The 21,520-nt window shown below is 51.8% G+C and overlaps 1 protein-coding gene across 1 annotated transcript in view; it reads right to left on the bottom strand.

The window, feature by feature from the left end:
- Positions 1-20,899, bottom strand: part of SART1 (spliceosome associated factor 1, recruiter of U4/U6.U5 tri-snRNP) — a gene marked incomplete at its 5' end in the record, with an annotated part of 40,939 nt that extends 20,040 nt beyond the window's left edge. Inside the window, 9 exons of the mRNA XM_059837457.1 lie at positions 2,991-3,140; positions 4,630-4,756; positions 6,687-6,878; positions 13,513-13,646; positions 15,776-15,875; positions 15,965-16,042; positions 16,824-16,929; positions 18,402-18,528; positions 20,844-20,899. Coding sequence (XP_059693440.1) covers positions 2,991-3,140; positions 4,630-4,756; positions 6,687-6,878; positions 13,513-13,646; positions 15,776-15,875; positions 15,965-16,042; positions 16,824-16,929; positions 18,402-18,528; positions 20,844-20,899 — 1,070 coding nt within the window. The remainder of the gene's footprint in view (positions 1-2,990; positions 3,141-4,629; positions 4,757-6,686; positions 6,879-13,512; positions 13,647-15,775; positions 15,876-15,964; positions 16,043-16,823; positions 16,930-18,401; positions 18,529-20,843) is intronic.
- Between the last annotated feature and the right edge of the window lie 621 nt (positions 20,900-21,520).

Raw genomic sequence — 21,520 nt, 5'->3', positions numbered from 1 at the left:
TGGGGGGGTCCCCAGGGGGGGCAACCTCATCTGGGGGGAAAACAGGGTCAGGGAGACCCCAAAATCGCAGAAAATCCCCCCAAAAATCCCCCCAAACCCCCCAAGGTCCTGCTCAGCCTCGTCCTCCTCCAGGGCTGGGGGGGTCCCGGGGGGGAGCAGCCACATCTGGGGGGAATTGGGGTCAGGAGACCCCAAAATTCCAGAAAATCCCCCCAAAAATCCCCCTCAGAACCCCTAAAACCACCCCAAAATTCCCCTGGATCCCCTCATTCCTTCTCTAGCTTATCCTCCTGCAAGCTCGGGGGCTCCCAGCTCCTCTGGGGGGGAGACAGAGAACCAGGGGGACCCCAAATTCCATAAAAATCCCTAAAAATCCCTAAAAATCCCTTAAACCCCCCTGCCCCCCCGAATTCCTCTAAACCCCCCCAAAAATCCCTTCAAATCCCCAAAAAATCCCCTATAATCCCTCTAAATCCCCCAAAATCCATCCTAAAAGCCCCCCACATCCTCTCAAAATCCCCCCAAAATCCCCTTAAAATCCCCTTAAAATCCCCCCAAAATCCCCTTAAAATCCTCATAAAATTCCTCCAAAATCCCCTAAAATCCCTCCAAAATCCCCATAAATTCCCTCTAAAATTCCTCCAAAATCCCCTAAATCCCCCTAAAATTCCTCCAAAATCCCCTTAAAATCCCCCTAAAATTCCTCCAAAATCCTCTAAAATCCCCCTAAAATTCCTCCAAAATCCCCTAAAATCCCTCCAAAATCCCATAAATTCCCTCTAAAATTCCTCCAAAATCCCCTAAATCCCCCTAAAATTCCTCCAAAATCCCCTTAAAATCCCCCTAAAATTCCTCCAAAATCCTCTAAAATCCCCCTAAAATTCCTCCAAAATCCCCTAAAATCCCCCCCAAATCCCCCCGAACCCCTAAAATACCCCAAAATCTCCCTAAATCCCTCCAAATCCTTTCAAAATCCCCTCTAAAGCCCCCCCAGAACCCCAAAAATTCCCCTAAAATCTCTTAAAATCTCTTTAAAATCCCCCCCAAATTCCCATAAAATCTCTTAAACTCCCCTAAAATTCCCTTAAAATCCCCCAAAAATCCCCTAAAATCCCCCCAAATCCCCCTAAAATCTCTTAAAATCCCCTTAAAATCCCCCCAAATTCCCCTACAAATCTCTTAAAATCCCTTTAAAATCCCCCCAAATTCCCATAAAATCTCCTCAACTCCCCTAAAATCCCCCTAAAATCTCTTAAAATCCCCTAAAATCCCCCTAAAATCCCTAAAATCCCCTAAAATCCCCTTAAAATCCCCCCAAATCCCCCCTAAAATCCCTAAAATCCCCCCAAATTCCCCTAAAATCTCCTAAACTCCCCTAAAATTCCCTTAAAATCCCCCAAAAATCCCCTAAAATCCCCCCAAATTCCCCTAAAATCTCTTAAAATCCTCCAAATTCCCCAAAAATCTCCTAAACTCCCCTAAAATCCCCAAAAATCCCCTTAAAATCCCCTAAAATCACTTAAAATCCCCCTAAAACCCCTCAAATCCCCCTAAAATCTCTTAAAATCCCCCCAAATTCCCCAAAAATCACCTAAACTCCCCCAAAAATCCCCAAAAATCTCTTAAAATCCCCTAAAATCCCTCCAAATCCCCCTAAAATCCCTTAAAATCCCCTTAAAATCCCCCCAAATCCCCCTAAAATCCCTAAAATCCCCTAAAATCCCCCTAAAATCCCTTAAAATCCCCTAAAATCCCTAAAATCTCTTAAAATCCCCTTAAAATCCCCCTAAAATCCCCAAAAATCCCCTAAAATCCCCCCAAATTCCCCCTAAAATCTCTTAAAATCCCCTAAAACCCCCCCAAATTCCCCCAAAAATCTCCTAAACTCCCCCCAAATTCCCCAAAAATCTCCTCAACTCCCCTAAAATCCCCTTAAAATCCCCCCAAATTCCCCTAAAATCTCTTAAATCCCCTTAAAATCCCCCCAAATCCCCCTAAAATCTCAACTCCCCCCAAATTCCCCAAAAATCTCCTCAACTCCCCTAAAATCCCCTAAAATCTCTAAAAATCCCCCCAAATTCCCCTAAAATCCCTTAAAATCCCCTTAAAATCCCCCCAAATCCCCCTAAAATCTCCTAAACTCCCCCCAAATTCCCCAAAAATCTCCTCAACTCCCCAAAAATCCCCCTAAAATCTCTTAAAATCCCCTTAAAATCCCCCCAAATACCCCTAAAATCTCCTCAACTCCCCTAAAATCCCCCTAAAATCTCTTAAAATCCCCCTAAAATCCCTTAAAATCTCTTAAAATCCCCTTAAAATCCCCCTAAAATCCCCTAAAATCCCCCCAAATTCCCCTAAAATCTCTTAAAATCCCCCTAAAATCCCCCCAAATTCCCCAAAAATCTCCTAAACTCCCCCCAAATTCCCCAAAAATCTCCTCAACTCCCCTAAAATCCCCTAAAATCCCCTTAAAATCCCCCCAAATTCCCCTAAAATCTCTTAAAATCCCCTTAAAATCCCCCCAAATCCCCCTAAAATCTCCTAAACTCCCCTAAAATCCCCCTAAAATCCCTTAAAATCCCCTAAAATCCCCTTAAAATCCCCCCAAATTCCCCTAAAATCTGTTAAAATCCCTCCAAATTCCCCAAATTCCCCAAAAATCTCCTAAACTCCCCCCAAATTCCCCAAAAATCTCCTCAACTCCCCTAAAATCCCCTAAAATCCCCTTAAAATCCCCCCAAATTCCCCTAAAATCTCTTAAAATCCCCTTAAAATCCCCCCAAATCCCCCTAAAATCTCCTAAACTCCCCTAAAATCCCCCTAAAATCCCTTAAAATCCCCTAAAATCCCCTTAAAATCCCCCCAAATCCCCCTAAAATCCCTTAAAATCCCCTTAAAATCCCCCTAAAATGTCCTAAACTCCCCCCAAATTCCCCCAAAATCTCCTGAATTCCCCCAAAATCCCCCCAAACCCCCCCAAAGCCCCCCACCCTCGCTGCTGATGTCCATGTTCTCCGTGCGGGTGTCATCCGAGGGCAGCGGGGCCTGGGGGGTCCCCTCGGGGGGGTCGGGGGCGTTTTCGGGGTCCCCCCCGGCCTCCTCCTCATCCTCCTGGGCCCTTCGGCCTCGGCCCCCGCGACCTGCGGGGGGTGGGGGGGGGGTTTGGGGGGATTGAACCCCAAAAATGGCCACCCCGAAGACCCACCCCAGGATTCCCCAAATCCCCTCCAGGACCCCCCAAATCCTCGCCAGGACCCCCAAAATCCCTCCCAGGACCCCTCCCCAACCCCTTTGGGGCCCTTGGATCCCCCCCAGGACCCCCTAAAATCCCTCCCCAGGACCCCCCAAATTCCCCCCAGGACCCCCCAAATCATCGCCAGGAACCCCAAAATCCCTCCCAGGACCCCTCCCCAACCCCTTTGGACCCTCGGATCCCCCCCAGGACCCCCCAAATCCCCCCCAGGACCCCCCAAATCATCGCCAGGAACCCCAAAATCCCTCCCAGGACCCCTCCCCAATCCTTTTAGACTCTCAGGACCCCCAAAATCCTCAACTCCCCACACCAGGACTTCCCAAATTTCTCCCAGGACCCCTCCCCAACCCCTTTGGACCCTTGGATCCCCCCCAGGAACCCCCAAATCCTCCCCAGGACCCCCCAAATCCTCCCCAGGACCCCCCAAATCCCCCTCACAGCCCTTCAGGACCCTCCCCACACCCCCAGGACCCCCCCAGAACTCCCCAAAACTCTCCCAGGACCCCCAAATCCTCCCCAGGACCCCTCCCCAACCTCTTTGGATCCCCCAAATTCCCCCCAGGACCCCCCAAATCCCCCCCCAACCCATTTAGGACCCTCCCCATACCCCCAGGACCCTCTCAGGACCCCTAAATCCCCCCCCAGGACCCCTCAAATCCCCCTCCCAGCCCTTCAGGACCCTCCCCAAACCCTCAGGACCCCCCCTAGGACCCCCCAGGACCCCTCCCCAACCTCTTTGGACCCTTGCATCCCCCCAGGACCCCTTAAATCCCTCCCAGGACCCCCCCAAAATCCCTTCCCTAACCCTTGTAGGACCCTCCCCACACCCCCAGGACCCCCCAAATCCTCCCCAGGACCCCCCAAATCCCCCTCCCAACCCTTCAGGACCCTCCCCACACCCCCAGGACCCCCCCAGAACTCCCCAGAACTCCCCCAGGACCCCCCAAATCCCCCCCCTAACCCTTGTAGGACCCTCCCCATACCCCCATGACCCTCTCAGGACCCCTAAAGCCCCCCCAGGACCCCTCAAATCCCCCTCCCAGCCCTTCAGGACCCTCCCCAAACCCTCAGGACCCTCCCCCAGGACCCCCCAAGTGCCCCCCAGGATCCCCAAATCCTCTCCAGGACCCCTCCCCAACCTCTTTGGATCCCCCAAATCCCCCCCTAACCCTTTTAGGACCCTCCCCACATCCCCAGGACCCCCCAAATCCTCCCCAGGACCCCCCAAATCCCCCTCCCAGCCCTTCAGGACCCTCCCCTCACCCCCAGGACCCCCCAGAACTCCCCCAGGACCCCCCAAATCCCCCCCCGACCCTTGTAGGACCCTCCCCACACCCCCAGGACCCCCCTGGGACCCCCCCAGCTTTGCCCCCAGCCCCACCTGGAGCCGAAGTCACCCTGGGTGTCCCCCGGGGCCGTGGCCAGGAGGTCGTCGGCCCTCAGGGGCTTCTCCTTCCTGCGCAGCTTCCGCACGCGGCGCCGCGTCTTGCGGAACGTCACCGCCTGCCACCCCAAAATCACCCCAAAATCCTCCTCAGGACCCCAAAATCCTCCTCAGGACCCCCAAAATCACCCCAAAATCCTCCTCAGGACCCCCAAATCACCCCAAATCAGCCCAAAATCCTCCTCAGGACCCCAAAGTCAGCCCAAAATCCTCCTCAGGACCCCAAAATCCTCCTCAGGACCCCAAAATCACCCCAAAATCCTCCTCAGGACCCCAAAATCCTCCTCAGGACCCCAAAATCACCCCAAAATCCTCCTCAGGACCCCAAAATCCTCCTCAGGACCCCAAAATCCTCCTCAAGACCCCAAAATCACCCCAAATCACCCCAAAAGCCTCCTCAGGACCCCCAAATCACCCCAATTCCCTCCCCACAGACCCCAAAATCTCCCCCAATGACCCCAAATCCCCCCAAAATCTCCCCCAACGACCCCAAATTCCCCCGAAATTCCCCCCAAATCCCCCCCAATGACCCCAAATCCCCCCAAAATCCCCCCAAAATCACCCCAATGACCCCAAATCCCCCCCAAATCTCCCCCAAAATGTCCCCCAAAATGTCCCAAATGACCGCAAATCCCCCTCAAAATCTCCCCCAATGACCCCAAATCCCCCCAAAATCCCCCCAAATGACCCCAAATCTCCCCCAATGACCCCAAATCCCCCCAAAATCCCCCACAAAATGTCCCAAACGACCCCAAACCCCTCCCAAATCTCCCCAATGACCCCAAATCCCCCCAAAATCTCCCCAAATCCCCCCAATGACCCCAAATCCCCCCAAAATCCCCCCCAAAATCCCCCCAAAATGTTCCAAACGACCCCAAACCCCTCCCAAATCTCCCCAATGACCCCAAAATCTCCCCCAAAATTCCCCCCAATGACCCCAAATCCCCCAAAATCTCCCCAAATCTCCCCCAATGACCCCAAATCCCCCCAAATCTCCCCAATGACCCCAAATCCCCCCAAAATCTCCCCCAATGACCCCAAATCCCCCCAAAATCTCCCCCAAAATGTCCCAAATGACCCCAAACCTTTCCCAAATCTCCCCAATGACCGCAAATCCCCCCAAAATTCCCCCCCAATGACCCCAAATCCCCCCCAAAATCTCCCCAAATCCCCCCAATGACCCCAAATCCCCCCAAAATCTCCCCCAAAATGTCCCATACGACCCCAAACCCCTCCCAAATCTCCCCAATGACCCCAAATCCCCCCAAATGACCCCAATGACCCCAAAATCTCCCCAAATCCCCCCCAATGACCCAAATACCCCCCAATCCCCCCAAAATCTCCCCAAATGACCCAAATCTCCCCAATGACCCAAATCCCCCCAAAATCCCCCCCAAAATCCCCCCAAAATGTTCCAACGACCCAAACCCCTCCCAAATCTCCCAATGACCCCAAATCTCCCCCAAAATTCCCCCCAATGACCCAAATCCCCCCAAAATCTCCCCAAATCTCCCCCAATGACCCCAAATCCCCCCAGAATCTCCCCCAATGACCCCAAATCCCCCCAAATCTCCCCAATGACCCCAAACCCCCAAAATCTCCCCAAAATGTCCCAAATGACCCCAAACCTTTCCCAAATCTCCCCAATGACCGCAAATCCCCCCAAATTCCCCCCCAATGACCCCAAATCCCCCCAAAATCTCCCCAAATCCCCCCAATGACCCCAAATCCCCCAAAATCCCCCCCAAAATGTCCCAAATGACCCAAACCCCTCCCAAATCTCCCCAATGACCCCAAAATCTCCCCCAAATTCCCCCCCAATGACCCTAAATCCCCCCAAATCCCCTCAATGACCCCAAATCCCCCCAAAATCTCCCCAAATCCCCCCCAATGACCCAAATCCCCCCAAAATCTCCCCAAATCCCCCCAATGACCCCAAACCCCCCCAAAATCTCCCAAATCCCCCCAACCCCCCCTCCCCCCCCTCACCATCTCCTCGGCGCTCAGGTACTCGCTGGCCAGGCGGGGAGGGGCAGCTCCAGGCTCTGGGGGGCGGGGCCTGGCGGGGGGAGGGGCCCGGGCCGGGGGTCCCCGCCCACATCCTGCGTCCCCCCCCGGGCCCAGGCGGAACGAGGGGCGTGGCCCCGGCTCGTCGTACTGCGGCAGCAGCGCCGGCGCCGCCTGCGGGGAGATGGGGGGGGGGGGGGAGATATCGCGATATGGAGCAACGTATTGCGATACCGACCGGTGTACTACGATATCAATTAATATATCGCGATACTGACTGGTAGGTTACGATATAGCACCGTATCGAGCAGCGTATCGCGATATCAAGCGGAGCGTCGCGATACTGACTGGTGTATCGCCATACGTTGTGATATCGAGCGACACATCACGATATATTGCGATATGGAGTGGTATATCGTGATATGTCACGATACCGAGTGACTTATCACCCTACGGACCAGTATACTGCAATATCCCTTGATATGTCGCGACGCCGACTGGTATATCGCGATACTGACTGATATATCTCGATATCTGCTGATATATCCCGATATCAGCTGATATATCACAACGCGGACTGACGTTATCGCAACGCCGACCGCTGTATCGCGATAATCCACCGCAAACAGCAATACCGACTAATCTATCGCAACGACAACCAGGATATGACGATGTCAGGTGATATATCGCGATATCTGCCAGTATATCGCGATATATCGGCTGATATATCGCGACTCGGACTGGCACATCGCAACATCAATCGATATATCGCGATACCTGCCAGCACACTGCAGTATCAACTGGTACACACTGCAATACTGAGCGATATATCGCGATATCGGCTGATATATCGCGACGCTGAGCAGCACATCACAAAATCAATTGATATATCGCGATACCTGCCAGCAGACTGCGATATCGGCTGATATATTGCGACTCTGACTGGCACATCGCAACGCCAATGGATATATCGCGATACCTGCCAGCAAACTGCACTATCAACTGGTACACTGCAATACTGAGCGGTATATCGCGATAGCGGCTGATATATCGCAACTCGGACTGGCACATCGCAACACCAATTGATATATCACGATACTTGCCAGCACAGTGCAATGTCAACAAGTACACTGCAATACTGAGCGGTATATCGCGATATCGGCTGGTATATCGCGACTCTGACTGGCACATCGCAACATCAATTGATATATCGCGATACCTGCCAGCAGACTGTAGTATCAACTGGTACGCTGCAATACTGAGCGGTATATCGCGATAGTGGCTGATATATCGCGACGCTGACTGGCACATCGCAACACCAATTGATATATCGCGATACCTGCCAGCGTACTGCAGTATCAACTAGGACACTGCAATACTGAGTGGTATATCGCGATATCGGCTGATATATCGCGACGCTGACTGGCACATCACAACATCAATGGATATATCGCGATACCTGCCAGCAGACTGCACTATCAACTGATACACTGCAATACTGAGCCCTATATCGCGATATCAGCTGATATATCGCGACGCTGACTGGCACATCGCAACACCAATGGATATATCGCGATACCTGCCAGCACACTGCAACATCAACTGATACACTGCAATACTGAGCGGTATATCGCGATATCGGCTGATATATCGCGACGTGGACTGGCACATCACAACAACACCAATTGATATATCGCGATACCTGCCAGCACACTGCACTATCAACTGGCACACTGCAATACTGAGCGGTATATCGCAATATCGGCTGATATATCGCGACGCTGAGCAGCACATCATAAAATCAATTGATATATCGCGATACCTGCCAGCGTACTGCAGTATCAACTGGTACACTGCAATACTGAGCGGTATATCGCAATATCGGCTGATATATCGCGACGCTGACTGGCACATCGCAACATCAATGGATATATCGCGATACCTGCCAGCGTAGTGCAGTATCAACTGGTACACTGCAATACTGAGCGATATATCACGATATCGGCTGATATATCGCGACGCTGAGCAGCACATCACAAAATCAATTGATATATCGCGATACCTGACAGCACACTACAGTATCAACTGGTACACTGCAATACTGAGCGATATATCGCGATAGTGGCTGATATATCGCGACGCTGACTGGCACATCGCAACACCAATTGATATATCGCGATACCTACCAGCACACTGCGATATCAACTGGTACACTGCAATACTGAGCGGTATATCGCGATATCGGCTGATATATCGCGACTCAGACTGGCACATCACAACACCAATTGATATATCGCGATACCTGACAGCATACTGAGCGATATCGGCTGATATATCGCGACTCTGACTGGCACATCGCAACACCAATTGATATATCGCGATAACTGCCAGCGTACTGCAATATCAACTGGTACACTGCAATACTGAGTGGTATATCGCAATATCGGCTGATATATCGCGACGCTGACTGGCACATTGCAACACCAATGGATATATCGCGATACCTGCCAGCACACTACAGTATCAACTGGTACACTGCAATACCGAGCGGTATATCGCGATATTGGCTGATATATCGCGACTCTGAGCAGCACATCACAAAATCAATTGATATATCGCGATACCTGACAGCACACTGAGCGATATCGGCTGATATATCGCGACTCGGACTGGCACATCGCAACGCCAATGGATATATCACGATACCTGCCAGCACACTGCGATATCAACTGGTACACTGCAATACTGAGCGATATATCGCGATATCGGCTGATATATCGCGACGCTGACTGGCACATCGCAACACCAATGGATGTATCGCGATACCTGCCAGCGTACTGCAACATCAACTGGTACACTGCAATACTGAGCGGTATATCGCGATATCGGCTGATATATCGCGACTCTGACTGGCACATCGCAACATCAATGGATATATCGCGATACCTGCCAGCGTACTGCAATATCAACTGGTACACAATGCAATACTGAGCGATATATCGCGATATCGGCTGATATATCGCGACTCTGAGCAGCACATCGCAACACCAATTGATATATCGCGATACCTGCCAGCACACTGCAATGTCAACTGGTACACACTGCAATACTGAGCCGTATATCGCGATATTGGCTGATATATCGCGACGCTGACTGGCACATCGCAACACCAATTGATATATCGCGATACCTGCCAGCGTACTGCACTATCAACTGGTACACTGCAATACTGAGCGGTATATCGCGATATCGGCTGATATATCGCGACTCGGACTGGCACATCGCAACGCCAATGGATATATCGCGATACCTGCCAGCACACTGCACTATCAACTGGTACACTGCAATACTGAGCGGTATATCGTGATATCGGCTGTTATATCGCGACGCTGACTGGCACATTGCAACACCAATTAATATATCGCGATACCTGCCAGGATACTGCAGTATCAACTGGTACACTGGCGGTATATCGCGATATCGGCTGTTATATCGCGACTCTGACTGGCACATCGCAACACCAATTGATATATCGCGATACCTGCCAGCACACTGCAATGCCAACAAGTACACTGCAATACTGAGCGGTATATCACGATATCGGCTGATATATCGCGACTCTGAGCAGCACATCACAAAATCAATTGATATATCGCGATACCTGCCAGCACACTACAGTATCAACTGGCACACTGCAATACTGAGCGGTATATCGCGATAGCGGCTGATATATCGCGACTCTGACTGGCACATCGCAACACCAATTGATATATCGTGATACCTGCCAGCAGACTGTAGTATCAACTGGTACACACTGCAATACTGAGCGATATATCGCGATATCGGCCGATATATCGCGATGTAACGTGAGATGGGTACAGAAAGCACAGGATCATATCGTGATATATCGCGATATGAAACAGCCTGTCAGGAGATGCACAGCGTGTCAGCGATACACGGGCTGCGACAACCTGCGGTATATCACGATATAGGGGCTGCGACAGTCCGCGATGTATTGCGACGCACAGCACTCAGCGCCTCGTGAAATATTGTGATATTCAGGGCTGGATATCACGATATCAGGGTTCCACGATGCGTCAGGATTCAGTGAGCGGATGGATCTACGTCACAATGCACAGGGCTGAGTGGCCTGTGATATATCGCGATATACAGCGCTTGATAACCTGTGATATATCGCGATATACAGTGCTCGATAACCCGTGATATATCGCGATATACAGTGCTCGATAACCTGTGATATATCGCGATATTCAGCGCTCAATAACCTGTGATATATCGCGATATACAGCACTCACTCACCTGTGATATACAGCGCGATAACCCATGATATATCGCGATATACAGTGCTCGATAACCTGTGATATATCGCGATATTCAGCGCTCAATAACCTGTGATATATTGCGATATACAGCACTCACTCACCTGTGATATACAGCGCGATAACCCATGATATATCGCGATATACAGTGCTCGATAACCTGTGATATATCGCGATATTCAGCGCTCAATAACCTGTGATATATCGCGATATACAGCACTCACTCACCTGTGATATACAGCGCGATAACCCATGATATATCGCGATATACAGTGCTCGATAACCCGTGATATATCGCGATATACAGTGCTCGATAACCTGTGATATATCGCGATATAGAACACTCAACAACCTGTGATATACAGCGCGATAACCCACGATATACAACGCTCAATAACCTGTGATATATCGCGATATACAGCACTCAATAACCTGCGATATACAGCGCGATAACCTATGATATATCACGATATACAAGGCTCAATAACCTGTGATGTATCGTGATATACAGCACTCAATAACCTGTGATATACAACGCGATAACCCATGATATATCACGATATACAATGCTCAATTGCCTGTGATATATCGCGATATACAGCACTCAGTCACCTGTGATATACAGCACGATAACCCACGATATATCACGACATGCAATGCTCAATAACCTGTGATATATCACGATATACAAGGCTTGCTAACCTGTGATGTATCACGACATACAGCACTCAATAACCTGTAACATATCGCAATACACAATGCTCGACAACCCACGATTTATCACGATATACAATGCTCAATAACCCGTGATGTATCGCGATATACAGCACTCGATAAGCTGTGATATACAGTGTGATAACCCACGATATATCACGATATGCAACGCTCAATAACCTGTGATGTATCGCGATAAACGACGCTCCGTAACCCCTGATATATCGCGATATACAGCACTCGATAACCTGTGATATACAGCACGATAACCCATGATATATCACGATATACAATGCTCAATAACCCATGATATATCGTGATATAGAGCACTCCATAACCTGTGATATACAGCGCCATAACCCGTGATATATCACGATATTCAATGCTCAATAACCTGTGATGTGTCACAATACACAATGCTCAATAACCCGTGATATATCGCGATATACAGCACTCAATAACCTGTGATATACAGCGCAATAACCCACGATATATCACGATATACAATGCTCAATAACCCGTGATATATCGCGATATACAGTGCTCAATAACCCGTGATATATCACGATATACAGCACTCAATAACCTGTGATATACAGCACGATAACCCACGATATATCACGATATAGAGCACTCAATAACCTGTGATGTATCGCAATACACAATGCTCAATAACCCGTAATATATCGCGATATACAGTGCTCAATAACCCATGATATATCACGATATACAGCACTCGATAACCTGTGATATACAGCGCGACAACCCACGATATATCACGATATACAACGCTCAATAACCCATGATGTATCGCAATAAACGACGCTCCGTAACCCCTGATATATCGCGATATACAGCACTCGATAACCTGTGATATACAGCGCGACAACCCACGATATATCACGATATGCAATGCTCAATAACCCATGATGTATCGCAATAAACGACGCTCCGTAACCCCTGATATATGCGATATACAGCACTCGATAACCTGTGATATACAGTGTGATAACCCACGATATATCACGATATACAACGCTCAATAACCTGTGATGTATCGCAATACACAATGCTCAATAACCCGCGATATATCGTGATATACAGCACTCGATAACCTGTAATATACTGCGCAATAACCCATGATATATCACGATATACAATGCTCAATAACCCGTGATATATCGTGATATAGAGCACTCCATAACCTGTGATATACAGCGCCATAACCCGTGATATATCACGATATACAACGCTCAATAACCCGTGATGTATCGCGATAAACGACGCTCCGTAACCCCTGATATATCGCGATATACAGCACTCGATAACCTTTGATATACAGCGCGACAACCCACGATATATCACGATATACGATGCTCAATAACCCGTGATGTATCGCAATAAACGACGCTCCACAAACCCTGATATATCGCGATATACAGCACTCGATAACCTGTGATATACAGCGCGACAACCCACGATATATCACGATATACAATGCTCAATAACCCGTGATATATCGCAATAAACGACGCTCCTTAACCCCTGATATATCGCGATATACAGCACTCGAGAACCCGTGCTATATCACGATACACGGCATTCCGTGACCTATATCGCGATATACAACGTGACGCACGCCCGTCACGCCACGCGCCGTACGTCATGTCGCAACACGTCGCGATGGGCAGCGCCGTCTCGCGATAGGACGCCGCCATACGCGGGGATCTATCGCGATATGTCGCGACAGGTACCTGCGGGCCGGGCTCCTGCTCGCCGTAGGGGTCGTAGTTGGGGCGGCGGCGCCGCAGCTCCTGCTCCTCCTGCGCCCGCGCCGCCGCCGCCAGCGCCACCTGCTCCAGCACGTCCTCACCGCCCTCCAGCACCCCTGGGGACACGGGGGACAGCAGGGGACAGCGACAGCCAGGGGACAGCCAGGGGACAGGGACAGCCAGGGGACAGGGACAGCCAGGAGACAGAGACAGCCAAGGGACAACCAGGACAGCCAGGGGACAGTGAGGGGACAGGGGACGTGGACAGCCAGGGGACAGGGACAGCCAGGGGACAGGGACAGCCAGGGGACAGCCAGGGGACAGCCAGGGGACAGCCAGGGGACAGCAGGGGACAGCCAGGGGACAGCCAGGGGACAGCCAGGGGACAGCAGGGGACAGCCAGGGGATGTGGACAGCCAGGGGACAGCAGGGGACAGCCAGGGGACAGGGACAGCCAGGGGACAGCAGGGGACAGCAGGGGACAGCAAGGGGACAGCGAGGGGACAGCGAGGGGACAGGGACAGCCAGGAGACAGGGGACAGCCATGGGACAGACAGGGGACAGGGACAGCCAGGGGACAGCCAGGGGACAGGGAAGGGACAGGGACAGCCAGGGAACAGCGAGGGGACAAGGACAGCCAGGAGACAGAGACAGCCAAGGGACAACCAGGACAGCCAGGGGACAGTGAGGGGACAGGGGACGTGGACAGCCAGGGGACAGCAGAAACAGGGTCAGGGACAGGGGACAACACAGGGACAACCAGAGGACATGGCCAGGGGACAGCAGGGACAGCACAAGGACACAGCCAGGGGACAGCAGGGACAGCCAGGGGACACAGGAAAGGAGGGGACAGCGGACACAGGGAGGTGACAGAGAAGGGACAAAGGGGACAGTGAGAGGACATCTTGGACAAGGACAAGACACCCCACACCCCATGTGCCCTCCCCATGGCCCTTGGGGACAGTCCTGTCCCCACCATGTCCCCACTGACCCTTGTCCCCCTGCCACCCCACTGTCCCCAATGTCCCCACTGTCCCTGTGCCACCCCAATGTCCCTGATGTCCCCACTGACCCCTGTCCTTGAAGGTCAGCACCAGGGTCTGCTCCTGTGCCACCCCAATGTCACCACTGCCCCTGATGTCCCCACTGACCCCAGTGTCCCTGTGCCACCCCAATGTCCCCAATGTCCCCACTGACCCCAGTGTCCCCGTGCCACCCCAATGTCCCCGATGTCCCCACTGACCCCAATGTCCCTGTGCCACCCCACTGTCCCCAGTGTCCCCACTGACCCCGATGTCCCTGTGCCACCCCCCTGTCCCCAGTGTCCCCACTGACCCCGATGTCCCTGTGCCACCCCACTGTCCCCGATGTCCCCACTGACCCCAACGACCCCACTGACCCCAATGTCCCCGATGTCCCCACTGACCCCAATGTCCCCTTGCCACCCCACTGTCCCCAGTGTCCCCAATGTCCCCACTGACCCCAATGTCCCCACTGTCCCCACTGTCCCCCATGTCCCTGTGCCACCCCAATGTCCCCACTGTCCCCACTGTCCCCCATGTCCCCACTGACCCCGATGTCCCTGTGCCACCCCACTGTCCCCGATGTCCCCACTGACCCCAATGTCCCCACTGACCCCAATGTCCCCAGTGTCCCCACTGACCCCAATGTCCCCACTGACCCCACTGTCCCCACTGACCCCAATGTCCCCTTGCCACCCCACTGTCCCCAATGTCCCCAGTGTCCCCACTGACCCCAATGTCCCTGTGCCACCCCACTGTCCCCACTGTCCCCAATGTCCCCACTGACCCCGATGTCCCTGTGCCACCCCACTGTCCCCCATGTCCCCACTGACCCCAATGTCCCCACTGACCCCACTGTCCCCACTGACCCCAATGTCCCCACTGACCCCAATGTCCCCACTGACCCCGATGTCCCTGTGCCACCCCAATGTCCCCAGTGTCCCCAATGTCCCCACTGACCCCACTGTCCCCAGTGTCCCCAATGTCCCCACTGACCCCAATGTCCCCACTGACCCCAATGTCCCTGTGCCACCCCACTGTCCCCAGTGTCCCCGATGTCCCCACTGTCCCCCATGTCCCCACTGTACCCAATGTCCCCAATGTCCCCACTATCCCTGTGCCACCCCAATGTCCCCAATGTCCCCACTGTCCCCGATGTCCCCACTGACCCCAATGTCCCCAGTGTCCCCACTGTCCCCAATGTCCCCGATGTCCCCACTGACCCCTGTCCTTCAGGGTCAGCACCAGCGTTTGTCCCTCGGGGATCGAGGCCGGGTCGTGCTCCACCGTCAGCCCCTGCAGGTCCCGGGCGCTGTAACGCTCCTGGGGGGACACAGGGGGGGTCACTGCCTGTCCCCAAGCTGTCCCCAAGCTGTCCCCAATGTCCCCAAGCTGTCCCCAAGGTCCCTCACCCTCCGGCGCCGCTGGAACTCCTCCTCCACCAAGGGGCTGACGCCGAACTCCTGGTCCATCTCCTCCAGCAGCTTGGCCTGCAAACCCCCCCAGTGACACCAGTTTGGGGACACCGGGGGACACCAGGGGACACCGGGGGACACCCCCAGCCCCATCCCAGAAGAACAGGAACGTAGGAATTTGTCAATAGGGGAAAAAATGACCCCAAAATTCCCATTTTTGGTTCAAAACCCGCCAACAAACAGAAGGGAAACGCTCCCAAATTGTTGAGTTTTAATAGAATTTTTATAGGGATCCTTCTAAAAATTGGATTTTATCTTTAGGTGATCCCAAAATCCCTGAAAATTGAGGTGGGAGCAAAATTTTGGGGACAAAATCTGTGATTTTAGCACCGCGTTTGAAAAATTCACTGCAAAAACTGAAAAATTTAAAAGTTCAAAATGTCTTTTTTTTGGGGTGTTTTGTGGGAATAACCCTAAAAATCCCACCGAGGCTTAAAATTCCTAAAAATTGGGATGAAATTTAAATTTTACCCTTCAAATTCCCCATTTTAACTCAAAACTTTGTTTCAGAAGAAAGATTTAACTCCCAAAATCTTTTATCTTTAGGAAATTTTTAACTGAAAATGTTAAAATTAAACTCGAATTCCAAGAAAATCCAGAATTCCCAAAATCCAGGGGAAAAAAATCAGGATTTTAAGTGGGAAAAACCCCAAAAAAATCCTCTAAAAATCCAAATTTTTGCTGTAAAATTGCTAAAAATTGGGGTAAAAACACCGGGTTTGGACTGAAATCCAGGGGGGGTTTGGGGTTTTCTGGGATTTGGGGATTTTTTGGGATTTTGGGGGTCCCTTCCCACCCTTTTCTCTGCCAGCTCCTTCTCCCTCTGCAGCGCCCGGCTGCGCTCGATCCACGCAGCCGCGTCGTCCAGCCAGGGCTCCTCCTCCCCCAGCGTCTTCACCTTCCTTTTTTGGGGCAAAAAAAAAGATTTTTTGGGGTCCCCACAATTGTCTCAAATCAGCCTTGAACCCCCAAATCCTCCTGGATTTTCTCAGCTTTCCAAAAATCCCAAATTTTTCTTAATATCCCTAAAGGTTTTTTTTTAAGAATATATCCCTAAAATTTTTTTTACGCCTCAAAATTCTCTCCCAGATCCTCCCAAAATTTTTATCAACTCTTCTCAAATATTTTATCTGCCCCAAAATCCAATCCTGGTCCCTCCAAAATTTCCCCTGAGAACCTCAAATCCACCCCCAGCACCCTCAAATTCCCCCAAATGCTCCCCAAAACCCCCCTGGAATCCCCCAAATCCCCCCTAAAATCCCATAAACAGCCCCCAAACCCTCCAATCCCTCCCCAAATCCCCTCCCAGCCTCCCAATTCCTCCCCAGGCACCCCCAAATCCCCTCTCAGCTCCCCAAAAATCCCCCAAACCCTCCTCAAACACTCCCAAACCCCCTCCCAACCGCCCCAATTCCCCCCAAATCCCCTCCCAGCCCCCCCAATTCCCCCCCAATTCTTCCCCAAATTCCCTCCCAAGCACCTGAATTCCCCTCAAACCCCCTCCCAAACCCCTGAATTCCCCTCAAACCCAATCCCAGCCCCTCAATTTTCCCCAAATCCCCTCCCAGCCCCTCGAATTCCCCCCAAACCCAATCCCAGCCCCCCAAATTCCTTCCCAACCACCCCTATTCCCCCCCAAATCCCCTCCCAGCCACCCCAAATTCCCTCCCAACCACCCCAATTCCCACCAAACCCCCTCCCAGCCCCCCTGAATTCCCCCCAAACCCAATCCCAGCCCCCCCAAATCCCCTCCCAGCTCCTCGAATTCCCCCTGAACCCAATCCCAGCCCCCCCAAATTCCCTCCCAACCACCCCAATTCCCCCCAAATCCAATCCCAACCACCCCTATTTCCCCCCAAATCCCCTCCCAGCCCCCCAAACCCCCTCCCAACCACCCCTATTCCCCCCCAAATCCCCTCCCAGCGCCCCCAGTTCCCCCCCAAATCCCCTCCCAGCCACCCCAATTCCCACCAAAACCCCTCCCAACCCCCTGAATTCCCCTCAAACCCAATCCCAGCCCCCCCAATTTTCCCCAAACCCCCTCCCAGCCACCCCAATTCCCCCCAAACCCCCTCCCAGCCCCCCCAATTTTCCCCAAATCCCCTCCCAGCTCCTCGAATTCCCCCCAACTCCCCTCCCAGCCCCCCCAATTCCCCCCAAACCCAGTCCCAGCCCCCTGAATTCCCCCCAAACCCAATCCCAGCCCCCCAAATTCCCCCCAAACCCAATCCCAGCCCCCCCAAATTCCCTCCCAGCCCCTCAAATTCCCCCAAACCCAATCCCAGCCCCCCCAAATCCCCTCCCAGCCCCCCCAATTCCCCCCAAACCCCCTCCCAGGCCCCCCAAGCCCCCTCCCAGCCCCCCATTCCCGTACCCCAGTTTCTGGTTCAGCAGCCGTTTCTCCTTGGCCGCCGCCAGCTTCTCGCGGATTTCCTCGCGCTGCCGCAGCGCCAGGGGGTTGATCACCTCGGCTGCCACCGGGTCCTCCTTGGTGCCTGCCTCTGCCCCCAAAAACAGGCCAAAGTTAGCCCAAAATCAACCCAAAATCAGCCCCAGGACAGCCCAAAATCCACTCCAAAAATCGGTGAAATCAATCTTAAAATCAGCCCAAATTTCACCCCAAAATCATCTCCAAATCCACCCCAAAATCAGCTCCAAATCAGGCCAAAGTCAGCCCAAAATCCACCCCAAAATCAGCCCCAAAATCCACCCCAAAATCAAGCGCGGGCATCCCAAAATCCACCCCAAAAATCGGTGAAATTAATGTCAAAATCAACCCAAATTTCACCCCAAAATCCACCCCAAAATCAGCCCCAAAATCAGACCCAGGACATCCCACAATCCACCCCAAAAAAATCGGTGAAATCAACCTCAAAATCAGCCCAAAATCAGCCTAAAATCCACCCCAAAATCAGCCCCAAAATCAGACCAGGGCATCCTACAATCCACCCCAAAAATCGGTGAAATCAACCTCAAAATCAGCCCCAAGTCAGCCTAAAATCCACCCCAAAATCCACCCCAAAATCGGCTCCAAAATCAGACCCAGGACATCCCACAATCCACCCCAAAAATCCGTGAAATCAACCTCAAAATCAGCCTAAAATCAGCCTAAAATCCACCCCAAAATCAGCCCCAAAATCAGACCCAGGACACCCCACAATCCACCCCAAAAAATCAGTGAAATCAATCTCAAAATCAGCCCCAAGTCAGCCTAAAATCCACCCCAAAATCCACCCCAAAATCGGCTCCAAAATCAGACCCAGGACATCCTACAATCCACCCCAAAAATCGGTGAAATTAATCTCAAAATCAGCCCAAATTTCAGCCCAAAATCCACCCCAAAATCAGCCCCAAAATCAGACCCGGGCATCCCAAAATCCACCCCAAAAATCTGTGAAATCAATCTCAAAATCAGCCCAAAATCCACCCCAAAATCAGCCCCAAAGTCAGACCCAGGACATCCCACAATCCACCCCAAAAATCGGTGAAATCAATCTCAAATCAGCCCAAGTCAGCCTAAAATCCACCCCAAAATCCACCCCAAAATCGGCTCCAAAATCAGACCCAGGACATCCTACAATCCACCCCAAAAATCGGTGAAATCAACCTCAAAATCAGCCCAAATTTCACCCCAAAATCAGCTACAAATCCACCCCAAAATCAGCTCCAAATCAGGCCAAAGTCAGCCTAAAATCCACCCCAAAATCAGCCCCAAAGTCAGACCCAGGACATCCCAAAATCCATCCCAAAAATCCATGAAAGCAACCTCAAAATCAGCCCAAAGTCAGCCTAAAATCCACCCCAAAAAACGGTGAAATCAACCTCAAAATCAGCCCAAATTTCACCCCAAAATCCACCCCAAAATCAGCCCCAAAATCAGACCCAGGACATCCTACAATCCACCCCAAAAAAATCAGTGAAACCAACCTCAAAATCAGCCCAAAATCAACCTAAAATCCACCCAAAATCCACCCCAAAATCAGACCCAGGACATCCACAATCCACCCCAAAAATCGGTGAAATCAACCTCAAAATCAGCCCCAAGTCAGCCTAAAATCCACCCCAAAATCCGCCCCAAAATCAGCCCCAAAATCAGACCCAGGATATCCTACAATCCACCCCAAAAATCGGTGAAATTAATGTCAAAATCACCCAAATTTCACCCCAAAATCCACCCCAAAATCAGCTCCAAAATCAGACCCAGGACATCCCAAAATCCACCCCAAAAAATCGGTGAAATCAATCTCAAAATCAGCCCAAATTTCACCCCAAAATCCACCCCAAAATCAGCCCCAAAGTCAAACCCAGGACATCCCACAATCCACCCCGAAAAAATCGGTGAAATCAACCTCAAAATCAGCCCAAAATCAGCCTAAAATCCACCCCAAAATCAGACCCAGGACATCCCAAAATCCATCCCAAAAATCCACGAAAGCAACCTCAAAGTCAGCCCAAAGTCAGCTCAAAATCCACCCCAAAATTCACCCCAAAGTCATCCCAAAAATCAGCCCCAAAATTGGTGAAATCAACCTCAAAACCAGCCCCAGAATCAGCCCCAAAATTGCTGAAATCAACCTCAAAACCAGCCCCAGAATCAGCCCCAAAATTGCTGAAATCAACCTCAAAACCAGCCCCAGAATCAGCCCCAAAATTGCTGAAATCAACCTCAAAACCAGCCCCAGAATCAGCCCCAAAATCAGTCCCTGGGCACCCCAAACTCAGCCCTAAAACCAGACCAAGAACTGGCACCAAACACCCCAAAATCCCCCAAAACCCTCCCAAAATCCCTCAACCCCCCCCCCAAATATCCCCTCACCTTTCTTGGCCGTGCTGGTCTCCAGTGGTTTCAGTCCCAGTTTGGCCCGGAGCTTACTGGGAACAGGAAAAGTCTCAGGAGGGTTTTGGGGTGGGGGGACCCCAACTTTGGGGTGGAAAGACCCAAATTTTGGGGGATTTGAGGGTGGGGAGACCCCAATTTTGGTGGATTTGTGGGGGGGAACCCCAATTTGGAGGGGATTTGAGGTGGGGGGACCCTAATTTGACAGGATATGGGGTGGGCACCCCAATTTTGGGGGGGATTTGGGGGGTTGGTCCTCACTTGTTTCTTCCACGCTCAGGGAAGATTCTCCTGCTGCAGACTTAGGAGGAGCTGAGGGAATAATTAATAATTTATTAATAATTAACTAGGGTGGGGGGAGCTCCGCTGGTACCCCCGAGGTGCTGCCCCACCCCCATCACCCCAGGGAGCCCAAAATCCCCTTTAAACCCTCTAAATCCCCTTTAACCCCCAAAATCCCCTTTAAACCCCCCCAAAATCTCTCTGGGTCTCCCTCATCCAAAGTTGCCCCCCCCCAAACCCCAAAATTCCTCCCAACCCCCCCGAAATCGCATTAATTGCACCCCAAAATCACCTCCAGCACGCGCCGAGCCCCTCCATGCACCCCCAAATCCCCCCCAAATCCCCCCCCAGGCCCCCCCAAATCCTCACCGGGT

Source organism: Haemorhous mexicanus, assembly GCF_027477595.1.
Source record: "Haemorhous mexicanus isolate bHaeMex1 chromosome 35 unlocalized genomic scaffold, bHaeMex1.pri SUPER_35_unloc_6, whole genome shotgun sequence".
NCBI lineage: Eukaryota > Metazoa > Chordata > Aves > Passeriformes > Fringillidae > Haemorhous > Haemorhous mexicanus.
The sequence above is the reverse complement of the archived record's forward strand: the minus strand, read 5'-3'. Positions and strand labels throughout refer to the sequence as shown.